The following is a 20382-nucleotide window of genomic DNA, read 5'->3' on the forward strand; positions in this document are numbered from 1 at the left end:
GCTAAAGGATGCGTTTAATTTAAAAAGAGTTCTAATAATGAAAATTCTTTCATTAAATATTTAGTGTTAATTAAATAAATAAAATTATTATTAGGGGCCTTCTACAATGCAGGCTACAGTAGATTTTACTTCAGAGAGGAAGTAGAGAGGGTCTGAAATGGGAGCTATTCTGGTCTAGATCCACCTCACACACATGTGCAGTGAAACATATCTATAAGATACATATTAGAGGAGGGTCTACCACAGACAGCACAAACTGGGTGTATACAGCTCTGCATTGTGTGTAAATGCATACTATTCACACTCAGACTGGCTGCATACTTAGATTCATTCACACATACACATTATCGTGTGACATTCATACAAAGCGGTACATACAGTTGTCTGGGTAAGTGATATGTGCTACATAAACAAACATATGCAGACACCATAGTTGTACACTGCAAACTGCAAATCACAGATATTTCACCAGGGCCTCCACATCTTTAGAACTGAGAGATGTGGGCTCTCCACATCATGTGGCATTCTCCTTGGAGTAGAACATTGATTCTGAGACTTGCCGGCCCTCTCATACAAGACAGGAGAAGGGGGGCAGGTTTTTAGACTCTCCAACTCATCAGCATGGAAACCAATGCAGTCGCTATGGTTAGAAGAAATACTTGTCTGGGAGTTCTTGGGTAGCTGAGGGCAGTCCTTAGCTGATCGAGGTAGAGATTTGAGTAAGTGGTTGAGCAGACGGGATCCCAAGGTTTTGTCTATCCAGTCACAGGAAAGTAGAAGGTTGTGAACTTCTTGCATGCACTGGATATACCCAGTACTGTACCTCTGTTGGGCCTCTGCCTCCAGAATGGGGTCTGAGTGGAGACAAAAAGATCACAAATAATAATTAATAATTAAACATCAACAATGAAAAAATGAGTGAATCAGTTGCTGTTGTTGTTGCTCTGTTTTGGTTATCTATATTGCTCAAAAGTCGAGACATATGGCATCCTTTCCAGAAAAGGCCAAAGTTCTGATTTGAATGGGAAAATTTCACTTAATTACAATGTAATAAGAAAACATGGAGGCTTAAAAACTCCTAAATAACTATGGCCATTGCAAAGTTTGTATACAGCCCACTTTGAAAAATGAAATTTACTTACCAGAAACTCTATTGCTCTGGATATTCTGCAAATGTTTTACCGTCATTTCAAGAATATCAGCCTTCTCTAACTTAGACTGCTGTTTTATGATTAAAAAAGAAAGAAAGAAAAAGAAGATTATGATAAGTCTGCTGTTACTGGTATAAGATTACCTGGTTTTAAGACTGTTTAACAAAGGTGTTTTGTACATGCAAGAATGTAATTATAACTTTCAAACAGCATTTTAACTTACATCAAGTCTAAAAGCTCCAACTACCGTCTCTCTCAGCTGATCTAGACAGTGATTTATTCTTTCCCTTCTCTTTCTTTCAATAAGGGGTTTCCGCAGCTGAAAAGACCGAAAGTCAGAAAACAAAAGTCTATGCATTTCATAACATGCCCAAGAACATTTTGTACTGATATTATAGAATACCTTTCTCTCCTCTTTGGCGCTGATGTGCCTTTGGCCTGCATTCTGCTGGAGGTTGGTAGCAGTCATCTCCAGTGGCTTCTGATCAGTATAGACTGAGTTTCACTCACTCCTGTCTGAGTATTGGGTGTTTCTAAGGCCCTCCGCGCTGTGCACGCTCCATATTTATAGGAGGGACATTAGCATCTCAATGCACAAGCTCTTTGCCTGAGATATTTTCCCACACGCTCACTCCTATCACTCACAAATGACAGGTCACCGCCTCTATTCATTGCATGAGCCCCCAAACACACACACACATAGGCCTACTCAAAGCAAACAACAGATGTCCAGCCTAGAGGCGTTCCGCACAGAGAAACTACACATTTTGTGTGTCACGTGAAAACCCAGGATGGTTTTCCAAGGTGGCTCAGGATTCCCAGGATCTCATTAGAGTGTTCTGTTACAGTCAACCACCTGAGACCAAATGCGTATTCACGCCCTGTCCTTAACAGACCCAAGTGAAACCAAATCCAATCCCAAAGGTATAAAGAGCCAGAACTCTAAAACACTTTGAAATTTTGATTTGCCCAATAAAATAATAATTTAAAAAAGATTACTACTTAAAAAATGTATAAAATTACAAAATATAAAACATGAGACAACCTTAGTTAATATATGTTTGAAACGAGCAGTCAAAGCGAAGTATTAAGTTTTTTTTTTTTTTTTTTTTTTTTACAGAAGAGAAGTAGGTAGGTTAACTATAACCATAAACTGCATCACTTCGCCCTCCAGCAGCGAATGTGAGCAGATGTCAGTGTGCTCTCGGCCACGGGCAGATGTCTGTGAATTAATCTCTGATCTGTTTGACTAGAGCCACGCGACTGCCAGCAGAGCACACAGACGTGGGAAACTCCACCGGACAAAACCGCTCATTGATCCACGGCTAATGAGAGTGACCCAGTGCGGGGAGGAGGGGCAAGCGAATTGGGAAGTGCCCAGTGCAGTACGGCAGGTGCACTGAGTTTTTTTTTTTCTCTCTGTGAAAGTGCGGCAACAAGTGTATATTGACAGAGACAGGTTAACGCAGCAGCAAGTTTACCATTGCTGTTTTAGAAAACTGAATACGATTACGTTCACACATCGTTTTGTTACAAGCGTGATATCCTCACAGTGTAAGCAAAGCAACCCCCTACTCTAGAACTCGCACCCAAATTTTGAGATTGAGCACTAGGAGTCGATCGAAGTTTGCCGCAACTTTCTTATAAAATTTAAAGGGGACTGAGGCGATCACGGATTCGTGTACAGTTTATGGAGCTAATCGCAAAATTTTAGGGGGGCTGAGCAGTCATTTTAGGGGGGGCTATAGCTCCTCTAAAAATGGCCTAGCGACGCCCATGGTCATTAAAATGCTTCTGCATTATTATTTTAACAATGTAGAAATCATAAATCATATAAATGTAAAAACGTAAACATTATTGCAAAAGTCATTCTTATTAGATCACACCTTGGCTGCCATCCACTTATGCAATAAAAATTGCACAGACAAGGTAAGACATGTTTTTATATTTGATGCTTTTAACTGTGAACTTTATTTAATATTATTTTATCATTCAGGAATGTTGTCATTGTATGAATTACTTTATACCAGGGGTAGGGAACATTGATCCTTGAGGGCCGGTGTCCCTGCAGAGTTTAGCTCAATCAAACACACCTGAACAAGCTAATCAAGGTCTTCGGGATACAGGTTTGTATTTTTTTTTTTCAGTATTGGAACTAAACTCTGCAGGATCAAGGTTCCCCACCCCTGCTGTATACCATACCCTAGGTTTTCCTAAAATGCCACCACTGGTTGCAACAGATCCTGAGAAGACCCAGTAGTGGCAAGACTATGGTTAATTTGTGGTTACCATGGTTTAACTATAGTAACCATGGTTTTTGGTTTTATTTGTAGTAAAACCATGGTTAGTTTTCATAAGGGTGGTGTAGCGTAGTGTTTCTCAACTCTCATCCTGGGGACCCACTGCTCTGCACATTTTAATCATCTTCCTTATTTAACACACCTGCTCATTAGGAGAGGACTACGTGAGCTGAACTGAATGTGTCAAATATGTGAATGCGTGAGAGCTGGGTCCCCACTGGGTCCCCACTGGCATAGCACATTATGAACATATTTAATGTCCAATTTAAAATCATTACAGTTACTAAGCTAATGTCAAAAGCATGTCTCACCTGTGCAAGCATAATCAACCAAAACATTCATTGTCTTAAATAGTATATTAAAGTCACACAACTGCTCAATGAAAAGCCAAAATAAAAACAACAGAAAAACAACTGGGAGGAAGATGAAACTCAAGAGGAACACACAACAATATTTTCAATAAATACATCCACTGTATAGCCTTTGGTCTGCAAGAAGTAATTTACCCCTGACACTTCACTATGATTCTAAAATATTCCCAGCCAAAGAACACAGTTTACAAAAATGGGTGTTTGTTTCAGGCAATTGAAATACAAATGATGCAAAACAGCAGTTATTGCTGTAAAATTCATTAATAATAAACTTATTTGCAGCATGTTTGCCACAAGACCAACACAGTTAAACAGCATTCAATAATTTAGTTGTACATATTCAGTACATTTTTTTTTTTTAAAGAGATTCACAAATATTATGTGAAATATACACAGCTTCGTGGAATGCACTTATGAGGCAACTGATAAACTATGACAGAATGCAACTTAAGACATTATGTATGCAATAAGTAAATAGGCCAGGCCAAATGTCATAGTCCTTGATTGTTTCAGGGTCAAAAATGTACAGAAATACGATCAATCCACAAATTCAGTATTTTAAGCCACAATACTTAATTCTAGCTTTTACTTTGCATTTTCTTCCTTCATTCCTTCCCGTAATCTGTCCTTTCTGTCTGTCTGCCTGTTGTGATCCATTCCATTCCATTATAATTTTTTTTGTCTTCCTTTCTCTTTCAGTCTTACTCATATTTTGTTTTTCACTCCCTCACTCTCTCTTAAGTGCTGTCCTGTTTGTAGGAACTCCCAGGGTTGTTCTTTCAGATAAGGATCTCCACCAGATCTAGGTCAGGCAGGGGCATCTTCTGTCCTCGACCTTCTAGGCCTTTAGCCTGGCTGGATGGAGATTCTGCACATAAACACAGGGTTTAAAATAATTTTTTTAGTCATACCTTTGTCAGTGATACTGTTACTAGCACTGTTTCTTTAGATAGTAATATCTATACAAGCATTAGATACTAGTATTTTTTCACCAATATTTTTGTTAATGCAATCATTTAGCCATTTGAAAAAAAGCTCATTATTTCACTCAGCACCATGTACAAAAATTGACTTGAATTTGGGTCTCAGTTGTATGTTGCTGGCAGATAAGCTCTGGATTCAATGCCTTTTTTTGTGGTAAACATTCATTCACTGGGCAGAGATGCTACAAAAAGCAGCCAGTGTTATTAAATGAACTAAGTGACCCTGCTACTTGACAGATCTCAGGAAATTGTCAGTAATTGTCAAAAATTTGGCAGTACCAGTGATTATGGTAAAGGATCACAGGATCTCATTTGCAAGGCGAGTTTGAGCTTCAATTTGAAGCTGACATGTAATGGAAAATGTAATCGCATTTTCTCCTTCCTTGTGATATAAACCCGATTAAAGTAGCTTATCAACTGAGAAAAAAGTAAGCCAACACTTGATTTTGTCCAAGGCTGGATCATTTAAAGTGCAAACTAAATGGACAATTGTTTTATACGAGCAACAGTTTTCTGGAGCTGAGAGATTGAAAACCATCTAGCGATTCACAGAGATGTTTATGTTTTAACGTTAATGTTTTTTATTAACAATTTTTAAATGATGATGTGAATGGATTAATCATTCCCAATAAACACTGAAGGACTGAAAAAAAGATAAGAACAGTCAATTTTAATTTCAGAGTGACTTGAATCCCTGAGTAGAATTGTGCCCTGCATGTGAATGTATAGAGAGAAGCTCACTTGCCTCTGTCTGCCTCACCTGTCTTTTCTTGTATTGTGGAGGTTGCAGCACTAAATGTCTTTGGACTCAGTCCTGTTTGACTGCTGCTGTCTCTGCTAGCAGATTTAGAATGAAGGGACAGGAGAGGAGTGGAGGGCAGAGAGAATGATAATGGAGGCAGAAGAGAGCCAGATGAGGGCAAGGGTAATGTGGAAAAAGAAGAGGGAGGGAGAGAGGAAGTACTTGAGCGGGGAACACAGGAAGATGAGGTTATTAATGATGTGTTTGAACCTGTGGAGGCCAAGAAGGGAAGAAAAGATGAAGGAAGAGAGGAGGAGAATGATGGAGGAAGAGAGGAAGGAGAGGAGGCAGGGAGAGATGAAGAGACAGAGACCGAAAGAGAGGGCAAAGAGGGAAGGATGTGGTCTGCCTGGTCTTTTTCCAGTAGTACATCTGCAAACAAAAACACAAACCATTAAGTAAAACCTTTAGTAGTGCAGGACACATTGCAGTGATGAGTGCCAAAAGACATTTACAGTGCATCCGGAAAGTATTCACAGTGCGAATTCTACAAACAATACCCCATAATGACAATGTGAAAGAAGTTTGATTAAAATCTTTGCAAATGTATTAAAAAAAAAAAAAAAAAAAAAGACAATTACTTAATTATTCACATCTCAAATTTGAGCTCAGGTGCATCCTGTTTCCACTTATTATCCTTGAGATGTTTCTGCAACTTGATTGGAGTCCACCTGTGGTAAATTCAGTTGATTGGACACGATTTAGAAAGGAACACACCTGTCTATATACTGTAGAGTCCCACAGTTAACAGTGCATGTCAGAGCACAAACCAAGCCATGAAGTCCAAGGAATTGTCTGTAGACCTCAGAGACAGGATTGTATTAAGACACAGATCTTGGGAAGAGTACAGCAGCATTGAAGGTCCCAATGAGCACAGTGGCCTCCATCATCCATAAATGGAAGAAGTCTGGAACCACCAGGACTCTTCCTAGAGCTGGCCTCCTGGCCAAACGGAGCAAGTGATTGAGAAGGCCCTTGTCTAGAGATGTGACCAGGAACCTGATGGTCACTCTAGATGAGCTCCATAATCATATGTGGAGATAGTAGAAACCTACAGAAGGACAAACAACACTGCAACACTCCACTGATCTGGTCTTTATGGTGGTGTGACCGAAAATCAATCCTCTCCTTAGTGAAAACACATTAAAACGCACTTGGAATTTGCAAAAAAGCAACTAAAAACCCTCAGACTGTGAGAAACAAGATTCTTTGGCGTGATGACCCTCAGAGTACCATCCCAAAACTAAAGTGTGCTGGTTGCAGCCTCATGCTGCAATGCACCAAAATATTGAGATATTATTATAATATTGAGAGCCTTAATGAAAACCCAGTCCCAAGCATTCAGATAACCCTAACCACAATAACCCTAAGCACACAACAAGAGTGGCTTATGGACAACTATGTAAATGTCCTTGAGTGGCCCAGCTATAGCCTAGGCTTGAACCCAACCAACCAACAATTTCTGGAGTAACCTTTTTTTTTTTTAATATAAATTTGAGATTTCAAACAAACTTCTTTCACATTGTCATTGTGGGGTATTGTTTGTAGAATTTTGAGGAAAACAATGGATTTAATCCATTTTGGAATAAGGCTGTAACATAACAAAATGTGGAAAAAGTGAGGTGCTGTGAATACTTTCCAGATACACTGTAATACTTTAATCAGAATTAGTGCATTTGTATATACACTACCTTTCCAACTTTGCTGGTCTCTGCGATCGGTTTGTGATGACTGACGTGTGTGTAGTCCAGTTGTTATGGAAATGGAGGGCACAGAGCGTGCAGGACGCAGAGGAGCGGGATCTCGACGGGAACGCTGTTGTAGGACTTTAATCATGGCGTCTTTCTCCAGCAACTGAGCATGCAAGTCCTTCATCCTGTGACATACAGAGCAATTCTTTATTGCTTTTTTAAAATCTCAGACACAGTTATTAGGACAATAAGATACCACCTTTTTAAACATGGTGCATGGTGTTTGCTGTAATTTTTTATTTGATTTATAGACTAAAAACTACAAACTTACAGACACAAGGTGAAGGTGAAGTATGTTGAAGCTATTCTAAAATATTACTATTTTGCTAACTTTAGGAAATTAATTTTATCATATACCACAGGGCTCATGACATAGACTTCATCTTTGACTATAATACAGTTTCAATTTTTGCTATGAGCATGCCGCACACAAGGCGCCCTCTGCTCTCTTGTGCTCCATGAGGTCTCTAGCCTTCCTGAAGGCTGCCACTGCATTTGAGCCCGGCATTGCTCCCCTCATTATAGGGTGACTTATGGTTGAGTTGGCGGTGCTTCCCTCAAATTGAGGGTCTCCTGTGAGTACGACACTCCAGGAGCTTAATCTAGGAATTGAGCTCACTAGGTGCAAGAATCTCCATGAGGCCGTCATACCAGGTCGCTAGGCAACTGACAGCTCCACAATGGCACTGAGTGCTTTCTAAAATTAATGTTTGTGTTAAGTACAGACACAGGCACTTTCTAAAATCCATATAAATCCTGTATCATACCCTTTCTCAGAGTTGGTTTAGGTCCCAGTTCTGGCCTTGGGCCCCACTCTTCATGTGTATCTTTAGTGATACATTCATGGCCAAAAATATCGGCATCCTTGCAATTCTGTCAGAAAATTCAACATTTCTCTCAGACAATTGTTCCAATTGCAAATGCTTTGGTATTCACTTGCTTATTTTTTTTGTTTTCACTGCAACAACCCCCAAAAAAAAAAAAAAAAAAAAAGAGAAGAAAATTTCACACAGAAAAAAATGGACTGGACAAAATTATTGCCACCATGTCAAAATTGTAAGAAATAATTGCTTTTCAAACATGTGATGCTCCTGTAATTTGTATTTAGACACACCTGTGGCAAGTAACAAGTGTGGGCAATACAGTAATCACACTTGCAACCAGTTAAAATGGAGAAAAGTTGACTTAACCTTTGTGTTGTGTGTCTGAGCATGGAGAAGAAAGAAATAAGTGTAAAGAGTTGTCTGTTAATTTGAGAGAAAAAATTGTGGAAAAACATGGACAATCTCAAGGCTACAAGTCCATCTCCGGAGATCTTAATGTTCCTGTATCCACTGTGCGCAATATCATCAAGAGGTTTACAGCCCATGACACTGTAGCTAACCTTTCCTGGACGTGGACGGAAGAGCAAAATGAATTAAAAATTACAACGAAGGATTGTTCGAATGGTGGATAAAGAACCCTGATTAACTTTCAAACAAATTCAAGCTGATCTGCAGACACAGAATACAACAGTGTCAGCTTGCACTATCCATCGGCATCTGAATCAAGGATTCTATGGTAGGAGACCCAGGAGAACACAAAGGCATAAAAAAGCAAGACTGGAGTTTTCCAAAACTTATGTGACAAAACCACAATCCTTCTGGGAGAACGTACTGTGGACAGATGAGACAAAAGTAGGGTTTTTTGTAAAGGACATCATGGCACTATTTACAGAAAAAGAAATGAGGCCTTCAAAGAAAAGAACACAGTCCCTAAAGTCAAACATGGTGGAGGTTCAAAGATGATTTGGGGTTGCTTTGCTGCTTCTGGCACTGGATGCCTTGACTGTGTGAATGGTATCATGAAATCTGATGATTACCAAAGAATTTTGGGGTGCAACGTAGTGGCCAGTGTCAAAAAGCTGCATCTCCACCAGAGGTCATGGGTCTTCCAGGAGGACAATGACCTGAAACACACCTCAAAAAGCACTCAGAAATGGTTACAAACAAAGCGCTGGAGAGTTCTGAAATGGCCAGCAATGAGTACAGATCTGAATTCTATAGAACACCAGTGAAGAGATCTCAAAACAAGAAGGCATCCTTCAAATCTGAATGACCTGGAGCAGTTTGCAAAAGAAGAGTGGTCCAAAATTCTAGTAGAGAGGTGTAAGAAACTCATTCATGGTTACAGGAAGCGATTGATTTCAGTTATTTTTTTCCAAAGGGGGTGCTACTAAATATTAAGTTAAGAGTGCCAGTAATTTTGTCCAGTGCATTTTTTGGGTTCTGTGTGGAATTGCATCAGATTTGACTTTTCTTCTCTGTTTTTTTTTTGTTGTTGTTGTTTGGTTTTGTGTTGCTCCAATGCAAACAAAAACAAATAAACACATGAGTACCAAAACATTTGCAACTGCAACAATTTTCTGAGAGAAGGGTTGCATTTTCTGACAGAATTGCAAGGGTGCCTATATTTTTGGCCATGACTGTACCATTAAAGGGTCGCTAGGCGTCTTCATGGACTCCACAATGGCACTGAGTGCTAAATGCACATGCAGAGCATTCTGTGCACTTTCTAAAATCCATATCTTTGGTAAGTGTGCACGCTGAGCATCCTGCACACTTTCTAAAATCCTTTAGAAATGATACTGCCAGAATACTGCCAGCATCGCATTGTACCAGGTTCTCCCTTGGGCTCCACTTTTTATATGTATCTTTAGTGCTACCATTAAAGTCTCCCATCTGTGTTCATGGGTATTTGCTACCAGTTTGAGAAATCTGGTGAGAGAGATCCTACGAGTAGCCCCCTGGGAGAATTAGCGGTAGATGTATTAGTCCACCTAGGTGACAGGCCAGGGTCTGGTAATATGGTGAACCTAGATGCCCGGCCGTATCCCCTTAAAGGAATCACATTACTATTTGATTCCAAGCCTATGAACTCTGCCCTGAGACCAGGCTTTTACCCAGCCCTTAACAGGTATGTTATTTCTGGGTATGTAGCTCGGGCATTTGGCCGATGGGGATAGTGTCACTGATGATTCCCATGGCCATGGTAGAGTTGGTATTTAGTGCTCTCCATGATGCTTGGCATGCACTCCCCTCAGCATGGAAGGGAACATCTTAGGTTACGCATGTAACCATTGTTCCCTTTTCTTCCATGTCTTAGATGCAAGCTTCAAATGAAGAAGCAGATGATGTGTTCTCTGTGTGCCCCTGTGTCCGTGTCAGTAGTGACTTCATAGGCTGTTGGTGGCCAACATTATTGTTGTGTTTAGACACTTGCCATAGACACTGGTCATGCTGAAGGTGTACCCCATAGCGACCGCTAGAGGATGCAGTGTCTCGTTCCCTTCTCACAGAGCCATGGTTACATGCGTAACCTGAGATGTTTTCAATGGTGGTCGACAGGAAACAGTTTTTATGTAATGCATTTGAGTTGAGGGCTAATTTATTTGACCCAACTTTACATTATGTGCATTTGGACGGGTTTAGTTTTACAGGGGGTCGTTAGAGAAATTTGTGTTTTACAGAAGTACTTTGCAATTTTAATCACATCCAAATCTGCCACGTCTGTGTTTTTCTTACACCAACCTCTGTAATAATTACAGAGAAAATTACCTACTGTTTTTCCGCAAACTTAGTGATCCTCTGAGAAAAGTAATCCCGTCTGAATGTGAATGTCTCTAATTGCAGACAATATTTTGTACAAAACAGACCATACCACCTCTGTAATAAATATGGAGATGTTAGTCCCGAATTGGTACATGAAAAATCACATCAGGTGATAAGAATCTAAACCAAAACGTAGTTTAGAAAACTAGTCCTGTCCAAATAGGGCTTTAAACTATTCATTTACATGCATTTACACTAAGCATTTATAGTGTACTTAGTGTGTACTGTACATATATGTTCTATTGCAAAACATGTTTTACTGCAAAACTGCCAAGATTGCATTTCCAGGTAATTTAAATGAAAGTAACAATGTGTATGCACAAAAGAAACATACTGCATGGGTGCATTGCATAGTAGTTGAAGACAACTAATATAGAAGGGCAAAGAATTAAAACTAAGTCGAATTGTTACTTTATTTACATTATTGAAGCCGGACAACAGAACCACTTCTAAAATTATTAATATAATTAACATAATATATTTAAGATTTTCTGCAAACAATAAAATTTATTGGCAACACTATTTATATGTACACGTACTGTGTATTTATATAAGCATGTGTATTAGCATTCACCTTTGTTCCATTTCCTGACAGTGACGACTGCTCTGGATTCTGTTCTCATCCTCATGCAGCCACAGTGAGCAGTCACTATAACTGCCACTGCGAGAATGCTGGATTATAGTTGTATCTCTGAAAACAAATAAACACAATACATCTGTCACATTGTGAGGAATCAAAACTGATAAGCTGACTAAAAAAAAAAAAAAAAAAATGTTGATACTTCAAAGTCTGTATTGTTTTATGTCTTCATTATAATTACTGAAAATAAATATTTGTTAATTTTTAAAATAATTTAAAAGCTAAATTAGGAACTTCATTACATTTAATGAGAAACTTTTGCCATAAACTGATAGCATGGAAAATTCATTATCATATATGCAGTGGGTACATTTTGACCGATTAAAATCATGCTCATGCAACTAATTTGCATTATTTGGCAAATAATTGTTGATAAGAATAAACATGTTCTGACCTGCATCTTAATAATGGAACACTGCTTTTAAACATGCTTCCATTTTTTACACCTTAAGAATGTGTAGTCAACTTACTATCCCTGACATTTATCAAGCATGATGGATACTGATATTTATCAATGGTAAATGAGTTTAAAATTAAATGTCTGAATGAGTTGGACAAAGTGACACAAAATATATTTATCATCAAATTTAAAAACATTTGTTCACTGACTCATTCATTCATTCATTTATTACTAGGTACTTAATAACATTTTTTTTTTTTTACTAGAAAACAACTCAAAACACAGCATTCACAATCCCATATCTAAAGCTATATAAAACATGCAGTATGCAGTAAAATATGTTCAGTTTCCAATCTGACCTGACAGCCCTCAATGTCATATTTGTCTTTTCACTAATAACAGCACAAGAGCGACCTCTATCTACTTGTAGGTATATAACACACATCATTAGAGAGTTTCACTGCTGTTAAATTAATGATCTGAATGATTTGAAATCTATTTTTTAATAAAACTGGTAAGATAATATAACATGATTTTATGAATTTCATGGATCATAAAATTGAGGCCATTGGAAAGAAAACTGGAACTATGTATCTCCACACTGTATCTCCCCAAAATACACCCTCTGTTTACATTCTTTACAAGCCGTTTAAATCAGTGTTAAATTTCAGTGTTATAGAGCTGGAATAACTTTAACAAGTTTTTTTTTTTTTTTTTTTTTTTTTTTTCTTTAAGTGGTTTTTACCAAACTTCTCTCTTGGTGTAACAATGAAGTGTAGCTTAAATGTTAATATTGTTTTGGATTTGATTAAATCTTTCATTAGTCAACTCAAATCATGTTTGTTATGTAGTGCTTTATACAAAGCAGATTGTTTCATAGCAACTTCACAGTAAAAAAAAAAAAAAAACAGGCAAAATAACAGAATCATTGATGCAAGTTTAATCAAATATGAAACAAATTGAAATACTGCTGCTAAGCACCTCGACAAAGACAACTGTGTCAATTTAGTGTTGATTCAGTTCAATAACTTTGTAAAGTTAATCCATTATGAAATTAGTTCAATTCAGCTACAAGCAGCTCTACAGAAGAAAATGGTGTTATATTATTTAGCTTATTTAGTCAGTTCAATGTTGATTCAATTCAGCTGAATAACAGTGTCGTTGTTGCACTTGTGCTTGACACACTATGACAGATTTGGGTTGGAAATGGGCTTGATGGATCCCTGTAACTCACAGAATAATTTACCTGACTAACTGACAGTATAACAACAAATTAAAAGAGAAAGGAAATGGCCCCTAAGAGCAGGTATTAGCTGGCCCTGGAAGACTACTACCAAGGCAATATCGTTTCTCAAGCATTGAGCTAAAGTGACTTTCCATGACAGCTGGAGTTTGAAATGCAATGCTTGCATTATGGAAATGTGCACTGCTAAAATATGCCTTGGCATTTTGGAAACAGGACAGAATGAATCAGCACATGCATATGTCCATACACGTTGTTGGCTGATTATGTTGAACGTTTTTGCATCTGTTTTCAGAGTTAAATTATAAGTTAAGAGTTTATAAGTAAACACTTAAAACACACTGAAAACATAATATTAGTTGAGAGCATATACAGAACCTTTGTTTCAAACAGTGGTTTGGTCATCTTTGGCTTTCTTGCTGGGGGCTTTGAGACAGGATTTTCTTTAAAAGTGCAAATAAAAATTGACTTCACTGTGTATTTATACAGATACCTGGGTAAACATGCATGCGTGTGCACTGACCTCTGAGCTGCGGCTGTAGCTGCGGCCTCCATGGCGAACTGTCTCATTGCGCTCTCTTCTAAGTACTTCTGTTCCCAGCGTGTCATATCAGCCTCCAGTCCCAGAATTCTTTCCTCTCTCTCCCTTAGCAGATCCAGTAGCGCAGGAGCACTTGACTCACACACACTAAGGGGAACACCTACACCAGCACGCTACACACAGGGAGAAACAATGGTAATTAGTTGCGTTTTATTATTATACAGAGCCCTCAACACTGTGGACAGATCTCATGTAGGGACTGTAATGGCGCAAGATGGGTTAAGCCTCCTAGACCCCTTCAAAAATCAAACAACCAAGCTGTTCCTGCCCACTGATTGCCAGCTATAGGAGTGTGATAGGCTGCTATATGGCTGCTACATAGACCTTGAGAGTGGAAGGAGAACAGCCCTTGTCTAACAGCTCTTGCAGGAAGGGCAATATCAGAAATATGTCACAGGAAGCTGGGTCTGCACTGTGGGTTGCATGTACCAGTCAAAGAAGACCGACCATTTAAATGCGTAAAGTCATCTCTTAGACGGTGCTCTAACCTGAGAGATTGTATTTAGTACACTCTCAGGGAGGTCTGCAGGCTCCCTTCGAGAGGCCAAGGGTGCAGAGCCCACAGCTCGGACTGGGGGTGCCATATCATTTTGTTCGCCTGAGAGAGGAGGTCCTGTCTCAGGGGAATCGGCCACGGAGCTGCTACCAGCAGCTGAGACAGCTCTGCGAACCAGTGTTGGTTCCTCCAGAGTGGAGCTACTAACAGAACCTTGTGCTCTTGTTCCCTGATTCGTCTGATTACCTGTGGGATCAGGGCGATCGGGGGAAAAGCGTAAAAGAAGGAGGTTGGGCCAACTGCAGGCCAGTGTCCCTCGAGAAATAAGTTGGGCAATGAGAGTTGTCTTTTGAGGCAAAGAGGTTAACCTCTGCCTTACCAAAGATCTCCCAGAATCTCCAAACCGTTTGCGGGTGGAGCATCCACTCTTCTGAGGGGACATTGCTCCTAGATAGCATGTCTGCTCCTTGGTTCAACCTGCCCAGCACGTCCACTGCTTATAGCAAACGCAAGTTGAGCTAAGCCCATTTCAAGAGGCGCTCTACTAGAAGAGGTGCTGCGAGGAGAGCTCTCCCTGGCGATTTATGTAAGACATTACCGCCATACTATCAGATTGGACTAGGACGTGGTGTCCCCTCAGGTCTGGCAAGAAGGTTTGAAGGCCCAAACACACTGCCAGCATTTCCAGGCAGTTGATGTGTAGCCGATTTTCCTCTTTCGACATGCAATTTTAAACAAATGCACTGCATTAACTTTTTTTTAAGCTTTTCGTTTCTATTTTCACAAGTCAAGTCACGTTTATTTCTACAGTGCTTTATGCAAAACAGATTGTTCCAAAGGAACTTCACACAGCTCTACAAAAGTCAGTTCCATGTTGATTCAGTTCGGTTCAATAAGTGTGTAGATGTTGCCAAGTTTATCAATTATGAAAAGACATCAGAGGCAGCACTACAGAAATCAATAGTGTCATTATTCAGCTCTATTTATTTCAGGGTTGATTCAGTTCAGTTCTCCACTGGCCACTGTCAATTTTGGCTTACTCATTGGGGGCTTTAAGAAACTAAAGCACAATTTTCTATAAATCTGCTCTGAAAATTTTTTGCGTAAAGAACTGTAAAACAAAGAATAAAAATAAACCCCCAAAAACATATAATAAATTAATAAAGCAGATAAATAAAGCAGAAATGCTGCCAGCTGAGTAAACCCTAAAACTAAAAGAAGTTGCTACTGTAATGAAGAAGTTTCAATTAACTGACTTGTTGTGTTCGCAATGACTCCAGTTCTCTCTCCAGGCGAGTACGCAGTCGTCGTTCCAGCTGCTCACGTTTCTCACATGCGACCTGGAGTTGCGCTAGTGCCTGCTGCAACCGCTCCACCCGCTCCACATATTTCTGCTTTTTACTCAGCTACAACACACAGACAGATAAAAAGAGATTTACTTGACAAGACTGACATTGTTTAGCGGGTATTTTATATAAAGGTCACACCTTAATCCAAATCATCATAATTTAATAGTAATTGCTTGTCAAATAATAATTTTTTTGTCGGTCCAAGGCCAGGATATCTTATTATTTGTATAGCACCTTTTACAAGACACACAAATAAGATGCAGGATTTGTGTCACAAGTCAGTCAAAGTGGACTGAGGCTTGGTGTCTTCTCAGTTAATATTTTTCCTATTAATTCTTGATTACACCCCACCAAACCCATGACATGTCTATTAAAGGGGTCATCGGATGCCCATTTTCCACAAGTTGATATGATTCTTTAGGGTCTTAATGAAACGTCTATAATATACTTTGGTTAAAAATTCTCAATGGTAGTGTAAAATAACACCCTTTTTACCCTGTCAAAATAAGCTCTGCAAAAATCAACCCATTCTGATGGATTGTTCCTTTAAGTGCAAATGAGCTCTGCTCACCCTGCCCCGCCCCTCTCTTCTCTCTGTGGAGTGATGAGCCTGTTTACTTTAGCCGTATTTATCGTGTTTAGCTGCGAAACTTGCTAACTAGCACATTATTAGGAAAGGTGATTGCAGAGATTCATTAAAAACCCCTTATACTCACTTCTGCTGTAGGTGAAGCTGGATCACGAATGATTTGGGTGAACATAGACGCATTTATGTAGAACGGGAGGCGCATTCGCTTTAAAAACAAACGTAATCCACTGCATCTTCAGCGGCTCAGATGTCAGAAGTAAATGACGACCACTATGTTCATTATTGCATCCAACAACACAACACCTTTAATTGCTCAATCGGAGATATTCTTGTCTAACTTACATCCCTGCTCTGGCATCGAAACAATGAAGGTCGGACTGTTAGAGCTGATTTAGGGTGGGTCTGAGATAAGACGCTCATGTCAGTCAACTATCGTGGCAGCAGTATTATTTTTACAGATTAATTAAAAACCACTGCATGGATTTTTATCATTATAGAGTAGATGTGTACATACATTGGCAACACACATACATGTTCAAACAACATGTAAAAGTGAACTTTGCATCCGATGACCCCTTTAAAACTGACCACGCTCATGGGAGATAATCAAAATGCTGCTTCCTTCTAAAAACTTTAACAACTACTGTTATTGTTGGACAGTGTCTTAAACAAACAAACAAACAAACAAACAAAAAACGATGATTAATATTAATAGCATAGAAAGCAGCAGGTATATTATTATATATTATTTTTTATTATGTATATATATATATATATATATATATTATTATATATTATATTATTATTATAATGCACTGATCTAATATACCGAAACACATCCAAGTCTCGAAATGTCCTGTTCAGACACAGCATCTTACAAGAGCAGCTCAAATACTGTCTATATGAATGTGCAATGGAAGTCAAGCCCATTTTCTTTCATTTGTTAAGTTGTAATGTGTATCGGACAGTTTTCAGATCCAAGAATACTATCTCAACAGCCATTTATGAGTGCAAATTATTTCTAGCACACCATTAAACTAAGCTTTTAAAAAGTGTAGACTATAGTTTCAGGGCTTACAGTGTCACAGACATCAATATTTTAATGATTCGGAAAAGATGTATCACTGCCTGGCCAAATTGACCAGATTTTGGTATGGACATAACATTTAGGATAATGTTTATATATATGTATATATATATTTTTTTTTTTCTGTTGTACTAATGTAGTAGTAAAAATAACTAATGTAGTAAAAATGTCAATGGTATTGCAAAACTTATTGTTTGTATAAACAGAACTTTCTGAATCTGTAATTAGCTTGGTTTGGGATTAGGAAAAAAATACTGCTTAATCTCAATTACTGCTAATGACCAACCATAATTTTTTCTTGTTGTGTCTTATCACATCGGACAAGTGCAAATTCATCAGTCAACACCATTGCTGAGCATTTTCTCCTTAAATCTGTAGTGTACCAAAGAGTCTTGGCAAAGGCAGTCTCAAAAAAGTGGTTTGAAACTGCCAGTTTCCTGCCGTCACAAACATATGCCCAATCCCGTAAACTTGCAGTATTATCTTCACTGGTCATAGATCTGTATTTAATCTGTTGATTTCATCAGTGCAATAGACCATGAGAGGTGTTTAAGTTAGACAAAATCCTTCCACTGCTCAAAATGCCAGAGCTTTGTTCAGTGCTGGGTTATACAAGAATTTATTTTTATGAGAAAAAAAAGTCATTTTGATTATCAAAGGGGTACAATTAGTGACCCCAAAGGGTTAAAGTCACACAGCTCATATCATATCTCCATAAATTACAGAAAATCACATATTTGCTAGATATGCATATATGTAGTGTTGAGTGACTTTCTCACATTGCATGGTGTGACAGACAACAAATTGTCCAACACAGTTCTGTTTAAGCAGCAGGAGCTCACCAAAGATGAGGTTGTGAGTCCTGAAATTTTACAGTTGTCAGTTTGGATATAGAATGCATAACTAAAGTGTGTGCGAACGCAAACATATAAAGGACTCAAATGTCCCATTGGGCTGGCATTTCTTATCATTTTGATCACAACGCTGGTATCAGTAGTATAATTTCATTCAGTTTGTCAAAAGCATAAGAGTGGTGAAAGCAATGCTTAAGTTTATATTTACACAAAACAGCTACAAAAATCCATTAGGGTAATCCTACAGACTTACCTCTTCCTCTAGTTTGAGGACTTTACTCTGAGCATTATTTAAAGCCTGCTCTAAGATATCAATGTGTCGTCGCTGATCCTCATTGGCTGATCGGAGATTGACTGCCTCTATCTCTAATTTTTCCAAATCTTTCAGGCTTTCTCTTCCTGAGGGGGAAAAAAAAGAATTTGATTTGCTGCAGATGTCCACACTTTCAGGTGCATGCACTTCATAGTTAAACAAACTCTAAATCGAGACAGATAATATTCATCCAAATTGGAATGGAAGTGTATTGTCTGTTTGATTACGTCATTAACTGATTTTCACCATACATCTCTGCCATATGTACATCAACTTGACATAGTCACCACTAGTAAGCTACTACTAAATATATTGCTACTAGAAATTTTAATTATTCTGTAATTGTATCGATTGTATAGTTAAAAACGCTACACAAATAAACTTGAATTAAATAGTTTGGTTATGTCAACTTTATATTCTGTATTCATCTAGCTAGTACTTAGTATTGCTCTACTGTGTGGAAATCTGATGGTTTAAGGTATAAGGATGTTAACTTGAAATTGGTAAGTCAAGAACAGTTTTGAAAAAGTTTTTTTTTTATGTACTCACTCAATAATGGAATTTTAATTATTCTCAGAGAGAGAGAGAGAGAGAGAGAGAGAGAGAGAGATTTGATTGCAAGAGGGGAGGAGGTACAGGACATTAAGGAAGGGAAGCAGGAAATGATTTGGGTCAAGCTGCTAGACATTTTTCTAACAGCAAACAGACTTAGCAAAGTGTATCAAGCATATTTGCAGTGTTGGGGGTAACACAATACAAATAACTTGAGTTGCGTAATCAGATTATTTTTTCAAGTAACTAGTAAAGTAACGCATTACTTTTTCATTAACAAGAAAATATCCAAGTTACTTTTTCTAAAATGTAACGCCAGGTACTTTTTGTTTCCTTTATGTATTTATTTATTATTTTATTAACCAATGTCTTTGCTGCTCACCTTTGTTGATCCAATTCAACTATCCACAAGTTTCCTATGCCCCATGAGGCCTTGCGTAAAAAGTGGGAGCGTCTTCCGGTTCAAAGTAAACAAGCAGGACGTGACACTCATTTATTCAACAGTTGACAGGAGTGACGGGGAAATGAATCCTCATGAAGCACCGAGACTTTCCTCTGACTGTTTCGGGAAAAGATTCAAAGCTTCGAGAGTGTCGAAAACAGCGCGATCTGGTGGTTAGTAAAAAATAAAGCAGCCAAAAGCCTGTGAAGCTCCGTCGGAAGAATCATTCACCAAAATTTCTATAGACCATTTCGTCAGATGTAAACATACTGGTCCCGATACACTTCCTGTTTCTTTTTTTTTTAACTTTACACAAACATCACAAAAAAATAAAACCAACATAACATTTGACTGGATGAAAATGTTACATTAGCACCTTTAAGATGTATTTGTATATGTGAAATAAAATAAAAAACAAAAAAAACAGGAAGTGCTTCTAGACCAGTGTTGTTTACATCTAGCGAAATGGTCTATAGATCGATCCATGTTATATGCACAAATAAAAGCCTAACCTTGTGTGTGTGTTTTTTTTTTGTTGAATTTCTGACTCTGATAAATTAATTTACCCATTAAACAGTGCCATTAAATGCCAGTACGAATATCAATATGATGTAATAGAAGAATAATGTACACATATATTAATTGCATATGGCATATATTTAATTTCCCTGAAATAATTTGTATTCTTCATGTTACTTGTATGACTGGGTATTTAAAAATGTATAAATAGGTCCCAATGAAAATGTACTCGCAAAGTAAAATCTGGGGGTCAAACATTAGGACACGCAAAGTGAATCGCGCACATGAC

The 20382-nt window shown here is 38.3% G+C and overlaps 2 protein-coding genes across 4 annotated transcripts in view; both read right to left on the reverse strand.

Moving 5' to 3' along the window:
* Positions 1 to 1878, reverse strand: her8.2 (hairy-related 8.2). The gene is made up of 4 exons (XM_051129808.1): positions 1555 to 1878; positions 1375 to 1470; positions 1143 to 1221; positions 1 to 854 (listed from the first exon to the last, which is right to left on the reverse strand). Exons 1-4 carry the CDS (start codon positions 1618 to 1620, stop codon positions 466 to 468), a joined length of 630 nt encoding a protein of 209 aa, XP_050985765.1. The 5' UTR covers positions 1621 to 1878; the 3' UTR covers positions 1 to 465.
* A 1748-nt stretch (positions 1879 to 3626) lies between these two features.
* Positions 3627 to 20382, reverse strand: part of amotl1 (angiomotin like 1) — a 32843-nt gene continuing 16087 nt past the window's right edge. For all 3 annotated transcript variants that reach the window (XM_051130265.1, XM_051130266.1, XM_051130267.1), the window contains exons 6-12: positions 18521 to 18666; positions 15645 to 15794; positions 13815 to 14005; positions 11583 to 11699; positions 7299 to 7483; positions 5566 to 5979; positions 3627 to 4690 (exon numbers count right to left, since the gene is read on the reverse strand). In XM_051130265.1, coding sequence (XP_050986222.1) covers positions 4602 to 4690; positions 5566 to 5979; positions 7299 to 7483; positions 11583 to 11699; positions 13815 to 14005; positions 15645 to 15794; positions 18521 to 18666 — 1292 coding nt within the window. In that variant the 3' untranslated portion in view covers positions 3627 to 4601. The remainder of the gene's footprint in view (positions 4691 to 5565; positions 5980 to 7298; positions 7484 to 11582; positions 11700 to 13814; positions 14006 to 15644; positions 15795 to 18520; positions 18667 to 20382) is intronic.

This window comes from Labeo rohita, chromosome 15 (assembly GCF_022985175.1).
Source record: "Labeo rohita strain BAU-BD-2019 chromosome 15, IGBB_LRoh.1.0, whole genome shotgun sequence".
Lineage (NCBI taxonomy): Eukaryota > Metazoa > Chordata > Actinopteri > Cypriniformes > Cyprinidae > Labeo > Labeo rohita.

Excerpts from the sequence above, each read along its gene's own strand:
- her8.2 (XM_051129808.1), bottom strand. The coding sequence starts at position 1,620 with ATGACTGCTACCAACCTCCAGCAGAATGCAGGCCAAAGGCACATCAGC. Across the intron at positions 1,471-1,554 it reads GCGCCAAAGAGGAGAGAAAG|CTGCGGAAACCCCTTATTGA; the intron begins GTATTCTATAAT and ends CGGTCTTTTCAG. Across the intron at positions 1,222-1,374 it reads TTGGAGCTTTTAGACTTGAT|CAGTCTAAGTTAGAGAAGGC; the intron begins GTAAGTTAAAAT and ends ATCATAAAACAG.